This window comes from Empidonax traillii, unplaced genomic scaffold (genome assembly GCF_003031625.1).
Source record: "Empidonax traillii isolate 1590-97213 ecotype Southwest subspecies unplaced genomic scaffold, ASM303162v1 scaffold595:size452941, whole genome shotgun sequence".
In the NCBI taxonomy this organism is placed as follows: Eukaryota; Metazoa; Chordata; class Aves; order Passeriformes; family Tyrannidae; genus Empidonax; species Empidonax traillii.
The window spans coordinates 307,312-322,584 of record NW_020955788.1 but is presented as its reverse complement, the minus strand read 5'-3'; the positions used below and the strand labels follow the sequence as shown (position 1 = coordinate 322,584).

At 35.1% G+C, this 15,273-nt stretch overlaps 1 protein-coding gene and 1 long non-coding RNA gene across 7 annotated transcripts in view; one reads left to right on the top strand and one right to left on the bottom strand.

Annotated features, from left to right (window-relative positions):
- ASB5 (ankyrin repeat and SOCS box containing 5) overlaps positions 1 to 15,273 on the bottom strand; it is a 39,983-nt gene that overhangs the window by 2,765 nt on the left and 21,945 nt on the right. For 3 of the 6 annotated variants that reach the window (XM_027898402.1, XM_027898399.1, XM_027898403.1), the window contains 5 exons: positions 7,393 to 7,460; positions 4,576 to 4,655; positions 3,366 to 3,473; positions 1,773 to 1,923; positions 1,505 to 1,639 (listed from right to left, as the gene is read on the bottom strand). In XM_027898402.1, coding sequence (XP_027754203.1) covers positions 1,505 to 1,639; positions 1,773 to 1,923; positions 3,366 to 3,473; positions 4,576 to 4,655; positions 7,393 to 7,450 — 532 coding nt within the window. In that variant the 5' untranslated portion in view covers positions 7,451 to 7,460. Of the gene's footprint in view, positions 1 to 1,504; positions 1,640 to 1,772; positions 1,924 to 3,365; positions 3,474 to 4,575; positions 4,656 to 7,392; positions 7,461 to 12,263; positions 12,391 to 15,273 lie in introns of those variants that run through there. The other 3 variants (XM_027898404.1, XM_027898398.1, XM_027898401.1) reach the window with 2 other exon arrangements.
- Positions 10,834 to 14,232, top strand: LOC114064930. The gene is made up of 3 exons (XR_003572837.1): positions 10,834 to 10,874; positions 13,077 to 13,079; positions 14,177 to 14,232. It is a non-coding gene; the product is annotated as an uncharacterized LOC114064930 (long non-coding RNA).

Sequence of the window (15,273 nt, the reverse complement as noted above, 5' to 3'; positions counted from 1 at the left end):
CTGGTACTATTAATTCTCCCAATCATGGAATTCTAATTATTACACTTTTTTATTAAGAAGGAATTGTTAACTTATTTTAAATTAAAATTGATTAAATTAATTTGCAGTAATGCATTCATATTCAAGAAAAAAAATCCATATAAGAGTTAAACCAAACCAGCCATTATGGAAAAATTTCTCTTACAGGCAAGCTGATAGACCCCCTAAAACTGAGTTGGCCCCAACAGTTTTCTACATTATTCTAGCAGAAGAAAAACCAAGACTTCTTAAGATAGATTTGCTGATCCTGTGAGACCAAAAATTAGCTTCTGTACCAGCTTTACTCCCCAAATCAACACTTTTTGCCTTTTAAATTCCCTTTTGAGTAAAATAATTTAATAATGTCACAGTTCTAGCAATTAGATTTGAAGTCTGAACAACTCACTGTTCTCAATAGTAACAATCTGAGAATACTTCTGCAGTGCCATTTTCTTGCTTATTTCATTGTCTATTTGCTTTTCAACTTCTAATACATTCTTGCAAACCAATAAAATATGAAAAAATTCAGACTTACATAAGTAGTTATTTATATTCTCAGTTTTTATATCCTTTTTCTACTCCAGGCAACCAACACATGTAGAATATGCCATTCTACTACTGCTTTTTATGTATTGTAGTATTTCAATCCCAAAATATGCTAATTATACTTTTGCTGTTCTTAAACATGAAAAGTCATGACATAGGATAATTAATAATCTAAAGAGACTGAATCAATGAGAAACAATTTTACTGTTTGTTTAAGTTCTAAATATAACATGCAATCAACTAGAAAAAACAATTCTAGTGCAATGATAGCGAGGCTGAATTATTCATATATATATTTTCATTCATTGTGCTATAGGACATGAAAGCCCTGTATGTCACTACCTGAAACACAGCAAATGATTCTGTAGCTATGCTCATTGTGTCCCTGGGCTTGTACTAAAACAGACTGAGCCTCCAACATCTCTTTCCAGTTGATTAAATAAATAATGAAATTTAGGAAATTTGTTATTTTGAAATATGTGAAATTTAGGATCAAATACCTTTTACCTCTTCCCTCTGCAACTCAGCCTCTCTGCCTTGTGAAAAGATCAATCAGAATATTCTGAAGAATGAAAGAAAGTGGGACTACATTGCTAAAATAGTTCTGTTGAAATCTCAGTGATTGCTCCTAAAAATTCCTTTCTCAAAGCTAATTTTTTACCCTTGTCTTTCCTACAGAAAATGACTAGCTAAAAACCTGTAGTAGGTGCTAAAAATTTTGAACATCCATCCTTACTCGTCTTGCTTCCTTTTTTGGTCATATGCTCACTAAACCACCAGTAATTTATTGTAAGAAAACATGCATCACAGGATAACATTTGAAGTAGAGCCCTTCAAGCAAGTGTTCTAGTTCCAGTGATTCAGCAGAGCTAACTTTAAAGGTGAGTAGAGTATGCTTATTTTACAGACTAGTAATATTTTTATTTAAACCATTACATACCTGCATAAAGAAGCTTTCGAATGCAATGGATCTGCTGTGAAACACAAGCTACATACAGAGGTGTTCCTAAATGAGGAAGGTCTTGGTCAACATCTATACCCCAGGATATCAGTACCTCCAGACATTCACTGTGACCTGTCAGTACAAAGCACGACAGAGTTTGCTCAACTTCTGTAAGATGTTTTAGACAAAACCTCACACATTTCTTAACCCTGTTACAGAAACATTGGTCAAGTGCCCCGTGTTTAGTCAGCAGGTAATTTCTTACCTCTGCTGGCTGCTTCATGAGTTGGTGAAGGCAGACAGGACTCCCACTGAGCTTTGGCACCATACTGTAACAGGAGCTCAGCACATGCTGCACTGCCTCTCGAACAGGCATTAAATAAGGGTGTCACTCCATCAATTGTTGTAGCATTTACCTAGAATACATATAATCTATTTAAGAACAGAGTTGAAAGAAAGGTAGATTTAAACAGGAAATAGTTAGAAATTGCATTAAAATATATATTTAAAAAAAATAAAATAAAAGATACTAGTTAGAATAATAGCACAACGGATCAGTTCCTGTCCTCCTCATATCACACCCTTCATTTGAAATTAGTTTACTAATATTCTTGTTAAACTATGTTGAATAAACCAAAATACAGCTGGAATACTAAAGAGCACACTTTGATATCTGGGCAGTAAATAATTTCCAAAAGTCATTGCAATGACTTGTTTCACTTAATACAGAAAATCTACACTTGGGTAGTATCAGGTTAACAGAGACCTTCTCTCTGCAGCTTTGACAAGGCCATATTAAATGTGAGAATTATTTGCCATGTTTTCCTGTAGTTTTAGTCTCCAGGCTGGAGTGATATTTCACAGGATGGAGGCAAGGCTAATAGCAAAGGCTCAGTGTTTTTATAACAACCTCATCACCTCACTGGTTAACTGAATATTTCTAGTAAGAGAATAAGGAGAGAAACTAGGCAACTTTGTGAGGGTTAATAATACTAAAGGAAGGAACACAGGCATTAGGAGAGGGCTCCTTACAGGACTCTGGCCTATCCTCTTTCATACACCCCCAAAACCCCCCGAAACAATTAAAAGTACTAAAAATAAATCAGGTGTGAAAATGAATTTTTTCCCTACAGTTTTTTCTATAGTGCCTATAGTTTTCTGTCTTAAACATCCTTGTTCTAGGTAAAATGCAGAGGCATTGTTTTTGGAAACATCTATGCTGTTTGTTTGGGTTTTTTTCCTGTAATAACATAGACATATTCTACATGGTTTTCAAACCTGAATTTGTAAGGACAGTAAATATTTCCATTAAAAAGATCAGAAACTTAGGAAGGCATGCATTTGAACTCTGATGTCAGCATGAATTGTAGTGAAAGTGATTTATAAAGTCCCATTTTTGTTTTGGGATAAAAGATCCCAAAACAGCCTATGACAGTACAGAAAAGAGGCAGTGCTTTTTTTGTACTCAGACCAAAGAATTTTAAGAGCACATAGGTGTAGTGTGACAACAGACATTCTGATGATTAAAAGAACAGTCTCCTGAAAGCCACTCAAAGTAAAAACAAACCCAGTAGAGGAGAAGAATGCATTCCACATTTTAGAAGAGAAATAACTTAATGAATACTGCTAACAAATGCTCTCCAATTCATTACTCTATCTCAGTGTCTGCCTGTCAATGAACGTTGCTAGCATTCAGCTGGCAGCTTATTGTAAATAAATGAGATGAACATAACCGATAGGGTAAGTAAAGAGAAATACCCATCAAATATAAAAATCAAGGAATATATCCTTCTCCATTAAACCAAGGTTAGCATTAAACTTCATACTGAAAAAAAACCCACAAAAAACAAAGCCTTACATTTGCTCCTGCTTCAAGGAGGATTCTTGCACATCCTACATGATCTCCCAGGCAGGCTTCATGAAGTGGAGTTACTTGGTCAATTGTTAGTGTGTCTACATTGTACCCCTAAAATAGATGTGAATGACATTTAAAGATCATACAAAAGCTATTAAGAGTCGTTCCCTCACACTACTGTTCAAATGAATAGTTTAAAATATTCTAAATAGGCTTAAAACTCAATTTTCAATAAGTAAATCCTCAGTGAGCATAGAAAGAATCTTTCACCAGAATAAAAGTAAGTTCTCAATTCTTCTTCTTTTTTTTTTTTTTTTTTTTTTAAATCAGAAACAGGCATAGGATATTGATGGTATAAAGAAGATTGAAACAGACTGTTGAGATGCACAATGATAGGGCAAAAGACAACAGACCCAAGTCAGAACATGCTGAATTCCAATTAGTTATATGGAAAAAATTTAACAGTGAAACCCTGAAAAAGGGGTTCACAGAGGTTGGTACATCTCCACTCTTGGTGATCTTTGAAACACAACAAGGACCTGAGTTTAAACTCTACAGTGACTCTCATCCTCTGACTTAAGTTTTAAAATATCCAAAGCCATGAATTTTAGCAACGAAAACAGTCACTGGATTGATAAAATCATCAAGCCCTTGAAATTTTCAGCTGTAGATGTTGTTGGATTCTTAAGAACTAATAATTTTACTATCCTTCATCAAATGGGATCTATATTATAATTATGCAACATTAAAATAGCTGATAGAACAATACCGTAATATTGAAATTTAGCAGTTTGAGTCTCTCCCTTCACTATTAGCAAGATAATATTTTTCTTAAATGACAGCTATGCAAAACCCAGAATCATTCAGTGATTCTTCTCATTAACTAGTATCTTCCCGACTAGCTATACTTACGCAAAAGAGTTTAAAGCAGTGGAACTACACTGACTTGTACCATGCAAGAGGGAATGACTGACATACATTTAGACACATTTTGGTAATTTTTTTGGGGGGGAGGTGGTGTTTAAAACATACAGAGGAAATATTTTAAAATACTAACATATATTATAATATGAAAAATTCCAACATTTGTATTGCACTGAAAAATTCAAGTGAAAAAAAGGAAAAAAAAGCATACTAAGTTTGCATTAATAATCTATGCTGAGAAATTAAGTAATATTAAAAATAAAAGCAACTTGAAGAACACAGCCTTCACCTGTGACAATAAAGTCTTCAGAGAAAGAAGACGTCCTTGACTGGCTGCCTCATGCAGAGGTGAGCGGTCTGCCCAAGAACCTATATAAGACCAACATTTAGTGAATAAACCATATGAATTATAAAGGGTTTGGAATGCATAGAGCAAGGCAGAAAATATAATGCACAGAATGAAGTCAATTGTCCTATGAAATTAATTTTTCTTTTTTAGAGACTATATTTCAAGTGATCAGTTTCTAAACAATAAAAACTGCTCTATTATTAACTGTTAACATCTCTAATAAATGATTATGTGGTACAGAGAATAAAACCTTTTCCACTTCTATTTTTGCATTGTGTATTTTTAATACAAGTAATATAACTTATTTTTGTAGCTGGTATATAGGCTTTATTTGAACTTAAACCAGACATAAACCTGCGTGAAGAAGTCATGAAGAAGCTGATGTATATAAAAACCAACGTGGAAATCCCTGTGTATGATGAGATTAATTTGCAGCTACTACACTATTTTAAGTAGAGAAATACAGTGAGAACCGCACTAAAAAAATTACTATAGTAGAAATATGAAATTAAGTCTAAGTTCTCATTCCATAAGCTATTAGATATTAGTGATTAATAAACAAAAATAAATTCCAACCTTTTACAGTAAGCATATCTAATAGGAGAAAAAGAAAACAGAAACACAACAACCCAGTCTTCCCACTTATACCCCCTGTAACTCCCAGCCCAGGTTCCAGAGTCATCCTGCAGCTCTGGGTGAAGGACCTGCCCTTTCCTCTAGAAGACTGGATACTGAACAGGTCCCTTCTACCCATTCAGGTTTGCAGGCATAGCTGATACCGATTTATTGCATGAATTTTGCAAATCGAGTTTTGAGAGACTGTGTAAGCAAGAACCATCTTTAAAGTGTATTAGGAATTACCAATATTTAATCCTGTAAGAAGAAAATCACTAAAACTGTAAAATACTAACACAATCACTCGTGTGAGTTATATCAAACCCTCCAAAATCCCTGAAGAAACACAGAGAGAATTAGCTAAGTATGATGAACAGGTAACATGGGCAGATGAATCTTCAGTGCGTAAATATCTTTGACTTTGTCCATTGCAATGGACGGAACTGCCTACAGAGCCAGTTACTGCATTTTAGTGACAAGGCAATGAATCTTAAATGAGAAGGCTGTTGCTCAGTCACTGGCAATCATCAGTCCAAAATCTAAGATAACTACACACCAGAAATAGACCCTATTTCTGTCTCCTGTTGGTCCCCTTCTGTTCACCAGCCTGTTTCAGAAAGTACACTCTTGGTCACTATAAACAACCCCCTCAAATCACATGAGGAATGACTGAAAAGATTAAAGCTGCTCAACCTGAAAAGAAATTAAGGGATAGTTAAAAACATGAAATAGCACACAATAGGAAAACACAGATAAAACCCCAATTTTCCTAGAGGTGTTAGGGAATGAAACTAAAATTTACAGAGATGTAAGAAGGCATCTTAGAGAACATATAACTGCACTTTGTAACTCAGCACTAATGAACACTATTGAGATCAAAAACTTAGCAAAACAAAAGCACATCTGAGTATTTATCATAAAGCTACATAAAGCTGATCACAGGAGTTAAAAAAATAGGTTTTATAAACCTGATTTTAAAAATGCAGGGACATTTCTGGTACGTCAGAGTATCCCATATGTGTGAAGCTCCTTGTGCTCTTTGATCTGCCAGAGTAGATGGACCACTGGCAAGATCCAGTTTCCAATACTCTATCAGAATTATTAGCACTAAGCTATTATTATCTGTGTGTGCACATACATACATATGTGCACACATTGTTCCCTGAACTTTCTACTTCAGGCTTATTTAATGTAATGTTTTGAAATTCTTATTAAATTCTTATTGTTAATCAGAATAAGAGCTAAAAAAACCCAACAACAACTACTTACATAGAAAAACATCTTATAAAATTGCGTTATGAACTTTTCTGTCCTTTAAATACAATCACATTTCCGATATTTTTATAGCCATGTATAAATAGAACAAAGATGCAGGTAGGATCTGAAAGCAGCAATTTTTCGCCTTTCTTTCCTTCACCTCTTTCCATCTTGGATTGATCAGAAGAAGTCTGTTAATTACTCCAATGACATTTGCAAATAAAATTATGCCAGATCCTGTTGTAAGCTCTGTTTTGCACATAGACCTACCTTGTAAAACTATCTTCATGTAGAGACATTTGTCAGCCAGATGTATTTAATGGTAAATCCATTAAATACAAAATGCTTGTATCATCTCTTCAACAAATAAAATCTATAAGCAGAAATATTTTGTGCCAACCATGTTTGGAAAAAAAATTTATGTTCCAATTGATTGGCTGATATACATAGTAATTCATCATTAAATATCACAGGGGCAAGAATAAATATCACAAATAAACATCAAAGGTGTCTTAAATTCTTTGCCTAGATTGCTGCCTTCTGCTAATCTACAAACTTCGTAAGTCTCTCACTTAGAAAGCATTAGCAAAAATATATAACAAGGACACTTTTTCATTCACTGGTGTCTGTAACAATAGTATTAGCAAACATAGGCTATTCCAAAATTGTTAATGCATTATTTCCCTACTGATGTTGCCTCTGACAGATACTGAATACAAAGGATCTCTAAGCCACATTAGTTTCAAGTTCTCTGAGGTATAGTTTACCAGGAGGCCAAATTATTACAAAGCATCATTGCTTTGTAATCATTAGCAAGAAAGATTAAATATATTCACTGTATTAACAAGTGAAGTTAAAAAAAAATCACAAATTATCATACAATACCTAAATCTCCATCTCCCCATGGCACTTCCAGCCAATTGCAATTATAAATCCTACTCATTTCCTTCAATCTGGAAAATAAAAAAAAAAATAAAATAATAATAAAAAGAAATCTGCTCTTACTAGTTGGGCCATTCTTAATACACTCCAGCTATGTCTGGAAGGAGATCAGCAGCTCCCTGTAATATGAACTTTCACTCTTCAGTAAACACAGCTCGAAGATATGAGCATGCACAAGTTGCCCATTTCTTTTCTTATGTTAAAGGACTGTGGCTGGTTTTGTTAATTTTTCACATTTCTATTTTTATCATAACAACTTCTCAAAGTGCCAGTATCTGTGCATTTGCCTTCGAAGACAGATAACTGGAATTTTAACACAAGAGAAACTCACTTGATATGAATAAACTGCAGAAGAAACTCCCTCTTTTTAAACCTCCTGCAAAGAGACAGTGTTATATCCTCAAAAATCAGTGTTAATACATAGATTTGTATGGGAAGCACTGCCAAATGTATGTATATTATTTTGCTACTTACTTATATCTATAAAAGAAATAATTTGAATAATATTTATAATATAAAAGTATAATTTGAAATAATATTCTGAACATGTTTCAAATGCTGTTTGATCTGTACACTGAACCGGGGTTTTCTTTTATTAGTTCACTATTGCCTCAAATATATTCTAAAATATTCTTTGGTTGTTAAATTGGGGTGTTGATAGCTATTCTCAGCAGTGAATGCATAATTCTCAGTGAAAATGCTCAAAAATGGGGATTTGCAATTCTGACTTTGATCCATTTCTAAGTCACTAATGTTCTCTTTCTCAAACGTTCCTACAAAATTCACTCATTTATATCTATCAACAATTACTTATAAGTCATTCCTGCAGTTGTAATCACAGTAGTAAAACATTAACTAAAAATATTTTCACAGTGGTCATTACCTCCAGTCATGCCATCCTGTTGTGTTCATTTCTAAAAATTTGTTTCATCTTCACAGTCAAAACAAAACAAAAGAGTCCAAGTCAGCATAAAAGGTACATTAAAAGTTGGATTTTCAATATAAAAACTGTAATGAATGAATCTTCTCTGTGACTTCATTGGGAGAATATTTACACCAGAGCTCAGCACTTAAGAAAATTACTGCTCTAAGGTTAAATCCCAGTCCTCAGAAGAAGCAGTATCATCAAAGAAGAATTGAAAATAGAAGCCTGACACAGCTCATTATTGGGAGGTGAGAAACCTAGAGTATTTGGAAAGTGTTGTAGCTAATATTTAGTTCTGCAAAACGAGCAAATGCTATTTACTAAGATAAGCACTGTTACTTTTTATTTCTTAAGATGTATTCTGAGTGCTTCAGTTTGTGGCAACTGTAGTAACAGACAGAATCAATAACTACAGGAGAAAAACTCTGCAACATTATAGTCCCAAAATCAGCTGAGTCAGTTCAGTTGTTAAAAGTGCATACATACATATTTGGTATATGTAATTAACTTCTAACAGATTTTTACTGTGGCACTATAAAACTATTTTTCTAAAGCCCTCATAGGATAAAGAAGAGTGTCAACTACTTAACTGATATTTGATGTTGAAAACTATTGGAAAGAATCTTAAATCAAGCATTTAAAAGTTAAGAAATTAAACATGCATATAAACAATGAAAACTTGATTGGTTTAAACCAGTATACTTTCCAGTGTTTGTCATACGGTAGACTTCCAAAATTTGGGTATTTCATTCCAAATGCAAATACCAACAACTTCCTACTCTTGAAAACCATACAAAGCAAATCTATTTTCCCACACAGTTCTGACTGCAATGCATTCATCCATTCATACTAATTTATAACTAAGGAACCAAAAGACAGGGTTTTAATGCTTAAATTGTAAAACAATCTAATAGCTTATTTTTTACTGAGTAGTTAAGCATTTGAGGGTACACTGAAAGTACAGTTTAATCATGGTTGTGAGAGCTCTGAGCTTCTGAAATTTCAGCCCTAGATAATAACTATTATCAGCCAAGGAACTTTTAGGTTAGATGACTGGTCTTAAAACACATAGGTGCCACAGCTAGACCAAGAATAGTATTTGCTTTTAGGGACATTAAAACATTAACCCTTTTTCCCTACCATCCACTACAAGCTTTCTAACCTTTGCAACATGCAGGAAAACATTGAGTGTATTTTTTCTAACTATAAACTTAATGCATTCTCAGAACACCATTCATCTTGCACATCAAAGGAGGCAGGGGCTTTGTAGAAGAGCACAGCATGTGACTACGCTGTCAAATACTGGGTTATAATGCACTAGAGGGCCAAATTAGTGTGGCACAGGGAACATTTTGAGTGCTTTGGCACTGCAATTTAGCTTTTCAGACAGAAAAATGAGCCGCTGAACTCTATAAAAAACCTGAAAAAAAAAACAACAGCAATATCTAAACATAGCTCACTTGGTTCCCAACAGAGGTAACATTATGGTACATGAAGACAATGGCAACAGCAGCAGCAGTTGCTGCTGGCTCTGTGCTGGGCCATGCATACATGGGAAGAAGTTGTCACACTCCTTCTCCCATCATGTGAAAGCACAGCTACCCTGTCAATTGCTCATGCACAGTTTCTTTTTTCCAACTTCTTGAAGGACCAACTGTCTGGATATTTTTCTAGCCTAAAGTAGCTTGAGAAGTACCATGGTACTAGCTAGTACCTAGCTACTAGAGTACCACGGTTAAAATCACATCAACCTCCAAATTCAGTAATTTGTTAAATCCCATCATATTTGATTTGAACATGTGGAGCAACATATAAAACAAAGGGCTTTTCAGTACCCTCCCCAATTACAAGGTGACGGGAAAGGCATATAGACATTCTGAGCTGAGTTCAGACTTTTGAGGACTTATGTCTGGAATGATTTTTCTCCTCAGTTGCAGTCTCAGCCTTAGACTACAGGCTGTGCTGAGATTTCTCAGTATCTTCCCAGTCTGCCTGAGAATGCAGCACAGGGCCCAATCCCAAGCCTTAAAAGCAGTACACAACTGTGCAGCAAAGCTGAGCCCAGTGTGTTGATTTTTGTCACATCCAGGAGATTTTGGTAAGATAGCCTGGTTGTGGCCCCTCAAACCAATAGGCTGAAGACCTTTTTCCAGTCTGACTCTACCCTTTCACCCTTCTATCAAATCTTATCATGATATATTCCACCCTTCACAACACTTTTAGTCCATTTTCCAATCTGCATATTTACTTACAGACTGCACTGAGGTATGACTTTCCCTTCCTTTGTTCTGCAAGGGTGCCTGCACAGTAAAGTCAGGTTTGCATACCTCCATGGATGACAACAGTAAGGGAGGAAAGAAGCATCCTTCAGATTTGATAAAAGACATACGTGTTATTAAGGGAAGCACAACAACCGAAGTCTCAACTGCAACAGAAGCCTCTCAGTACTTCATGATGTCCATCAATAAATATATATACCCAGTCTGGCAATTGCAAAGAGGTCCTAAGCAGCTGGACCATGTTAAGGTGAATTCTTCAGAAAATTTCACTTTCCATATCTTACTGTGATTCTCAGAATTTCAAAACTAGACTAATTGTGGGTAATTCTTTATAAGAATAGCAAGAGAGCCTAACCATCAACCATATCAAGGAGCAGCTAGTGCTAACACTAACAATAAACTGTTATGAAATTTCGTTTCAGCTGAGGGTGAATGTTCTAGTTCTTTGGGAACTACTGATCTAACTAGCTAAAACATCCATAAATAAAAGTTTCTGTAGGTCAGGAAATCTTAATTCAAACAGTGAACAACATAAGGGTAAAAGATGCACTGCATATTAAAATTGATGAATAAATACAACCTTACATATCACTGCAGTCGAATGGTTACTTAGAAGATAAGAAAACTGGTGCTTAAATTCTTAAATATTGTTTAATTCTAAAATTGTAAATACTCGAAATCAGCAAAGGTATTTTAAGAATAACTCTGATTCCTATAACATATAGCTATCTACATAACAAATTCACCATTTTTTATGGATATGAAATCACTCTTGCCTGTGCGCTTCTTTCCTTGACTATTTTAACATCTCCAGTTTTCAATCTTATTATCATGAATTTCAAGTTTGATTTCCAAATGTCTTTTTTTGTTTCACTCTACACCTTATAACGTCACCAATATTAAATGCAATTATGATCACTCTCTTAAAAAAATTCCTCTCAGACTCTCACAATTACTCAAAGCTCCCTTTTACATACTTGTGTTATTAAAAAAATAGGAAAGCATGGTACAGGTGCTGGGAGTTCTAAACACTCCTATTATAATGGAGTTTGTTCCTCATTCCTGAAACTGTCAGTGATAAGCAACTTAAATACCTCCTGAGTACTTCTCTATTCAAAGCCTTACAATTATACCTTTGTCTTAGTAGAGGACAATAATTCTGTCACATGTAGTTCCTCTATTGTCTTCTATTTCAGTTACCCATAAACTCTTTCCACATGAAGTTATATGTAAAGTTTACTCCTCCCCCTCCTTTCATTCTCCAGTTCCCTCTTGTAAACGGTTAACCTTCAGTATCCAGTTACCTTCTGACAGGACAGCAAAAGTCAGGGTAAGTCAAGCCTTAAACTCTTGCATAAAACAAATAGGGCAGATAAACAAGAAACGGTATTTTTGATCAGCTGATAAGGGAGCAGAAAGAACAAAAATAGCTTCAATACCCTTCTGTTAACCCATGCAAGACAATAAAGTGCCACTACCATAAGCATGCATTTACATTACAGCTAAGAAAAAAACCCAAAAAAACCCCAAAGCTTATAGCTAGAACATCACAAATTGGGTCAGCTTAGCATATTTCAGTATACAGTTTCTGAAATGGCTGCTATACTAACCTTGGCTGGTCAGAATACCCCAGCTAGCTTTCCGTTTGGCAGGACACTCCCCTATACTTTCTAGGCGTCTTTTGGGGAGATTCTGGCTCCTCTGAACAGCAGTGTTTGTTGTCATGATTTGTTTCTCGAGGGCAGCTTGTCTGTCATTGGTGCAGGTACTCTGGTCTGACGAACATCCACAAATGAATTTCTACTACCTTTTTTTCCTCCTTTCGGTTTTTCACAGAGGATCTTGCTGTACTTACTGTAGAATGGCTACAACACTGAAATCCATTCAGTAACATTTACTAGCTTGGACTAGTGACTACAGAGTGGGGGAAGGGAAGGACTGCTTTAGCATTTTCTATTTTTAAAACAGAGAAAGAATCAGCTTAGCTACAGCATGAGTCTTAACTATTTACATGATTTAAATGGAAAGAAGGTGTTAATTTTTTAATCATTTAACACAAAAAGGGAACACATCCTTACAGCTTAAGTATTCAAATGCTTTGCTGCTTGAATACCAAGCAACCTAAAACAGAAAACCAAACCTATTTTATCAGAATGGAAATTCTTTTAAGAATAGAAACAACAATTATTACTGCATCAGGCTTTACTTATATGTAATGTGCAGTTAAGAGAGATTTTGGAATTCAGGAGAAAACATGAAACTATGAAGAATTGCTGGGTTTTTGTGGTTTGTTTTTTGTTATTTTAAATAGGGCACAAGTTATTCTACAAATGTCAACTGAAAACTACATCCTGAATAAAAGCAAGCTTTCCCTACAAAAAAAAATGGTTACTTTGAAATTCTGATTCCATTATCAAAGTAAGGCTGTAGTCTTCTCACAAGAAGCACAAGTCAATATTTTTTAATAATAACAAAAAACCCCAAATAGTACTAGAACTTTTTTGTCCATGACTATGTATCACAGTGATACTATAAAACAGAAATATGCAGAGAGAAGAAATCCATGACAAAATTCCAGCATAGTTAAACAGGACAGTGATTTCTCTGTATTAATAATGTGTTAAAATGTTGCCTTTATCGTGCTGCCAGTTCTGTCTAGTATTTCATCACCATCCTCTTCTACAGATATAAAAACTAGCCACTTCAAAATTTCTTAAAAGCATATCAGCATTACTGAATTAGTGAAACTATTCTTTTTTTCTGTACCTGACAAAACTCAATCCCTAAAATGTTGAAATAATACACAGGTATTTAATGAAATTTTCTATATTCCTCTTGGTTTTCTTTAATAGAAAATCAGAGGCAATATTAGTTAGATAGAGTGAGGGAAAGAAGGAGCAGCTCAGCTGCAAATTTCACCTTGAAATTACAGCATATGAGAACTGCCTTACTTGGAATAGTGCTACAGTCTTTACAGAAGCAGGTGGGCTACTGCTATTCTCACAAGAGAGAACAAAACTGCATTCTCACAGATGTTATGCAGTTTTCAGACACTTGTTTTCCTCATGTTTTATCTACCTGAATGAACCAGGCTATCTCACGGACTGAAATAAACACTTCAATGTATCCAGCAATCAGACTCTGCAAGTAAATCTTGAACAGAGCTTTCAAGAAAGCATTCATTACAGATGGCACATTATAAATATATCACTTCTAATACTAGAATTACTTGCTACTTTGTGATGCTGTCTTCAAGTAAATGAATACTGGAAGAGGAATTAACAGGAAAGCTTACTAAAGATGTGTACACGTGTCTGAGCAGGAAGATACCAGTTTTATTCTTCAGGTGAGAAATAAGCACTGACAATTTCCCTTGCCAAGCTCATCACAGTTTTACATTTGGAATGGAATCCTAGGACTTTCAGAAGATGGTGGTGAGAATCAGGATTAAGCAAAGCATCTGGAACTGCAGAGCAGGAATTGACAGTGGTCTAAGAATACAAAACCTACTTTTTTTTTGTAGGAGTTTTTGGGTGACATCGTCAGTTGAGAATGAAGCTGGATCCTTCTACAGGAGTGGCGCAAACCTGGAAGTAATTCATACAAGTTGCTTTCCACAGATATTACAGCCTCCATTCTCTCTTACTAGTCTCAGAGGCGTGGCAAGGAAACCAGAAGGTACACAGACAGCTGCCATGGCTTCAAAGAGGAAAACCCCTAAGGTGGTCAGCATCACCTGCTCACTCTTGTCCAGAAAACTGCATAATGTTCATAATGTTCAATATGTGAACTCCATAACCAATGGAGTTAGACCAACCCTAGAATCCTCTACTTTCAAAGCATGGGTTACGGGAAAAGCATCTGTATTCCACAGACCTTTGACACTCAGTAAGTTACTTTGAATACTTTGGAGGACATCAAAATGCAATGTATTTTCATGCTTTGAAGTAGGCAAAGTTATTCAGTTATCCAGTTCAGGACTCTAGAAGCAACTTTACATTAAATTCTGCTAGGTACAACCATTCATCCTCCAGGCAATAACCATTAAAAAGTCCTATTAAAACAATTCATAAATACAACTTAGGGGAAAAAAAAAAAAGTGAAAGCTATAACAGCATCAGAAATCAACTGGAATTGTATTAGAAATATACTTGAGATATTAATATAAAGAGGGGATGAACATACAGTTAAACCCATGTAGTAAGACTGCAGAGTTTGCTATTTCACTTCCACCTCTGACATTACTATGTGATCTTCCTCAAGTCAACCATCCATGCACTGGACTACATCAGCTACAAAATAAAAATCAGTATTCCTCATACTTCATAACTTCACTAGGTAATAAAACCATGAACATTTGAAACTACTTGGCCTTAGTCCTCAGGTTCTGTTCTTTAGATTTTTCTCTATAGAAGACACACCTGCCAGAAAACCTATAACAGAAGTCTAAGCAGATGTCCAAGCATGTAAAATATACATGCTTGACCATTACTTTCCCTGACTTATCAAACAATTGATTAGGGACAGTATTTAGATTACAGTTACTCAAGCAATGCAGCTACCTGCAAAAAAAGTAGTCAGGGGAAGGGGTAGACACTACAGTCTAAGAGTAAGGAAACT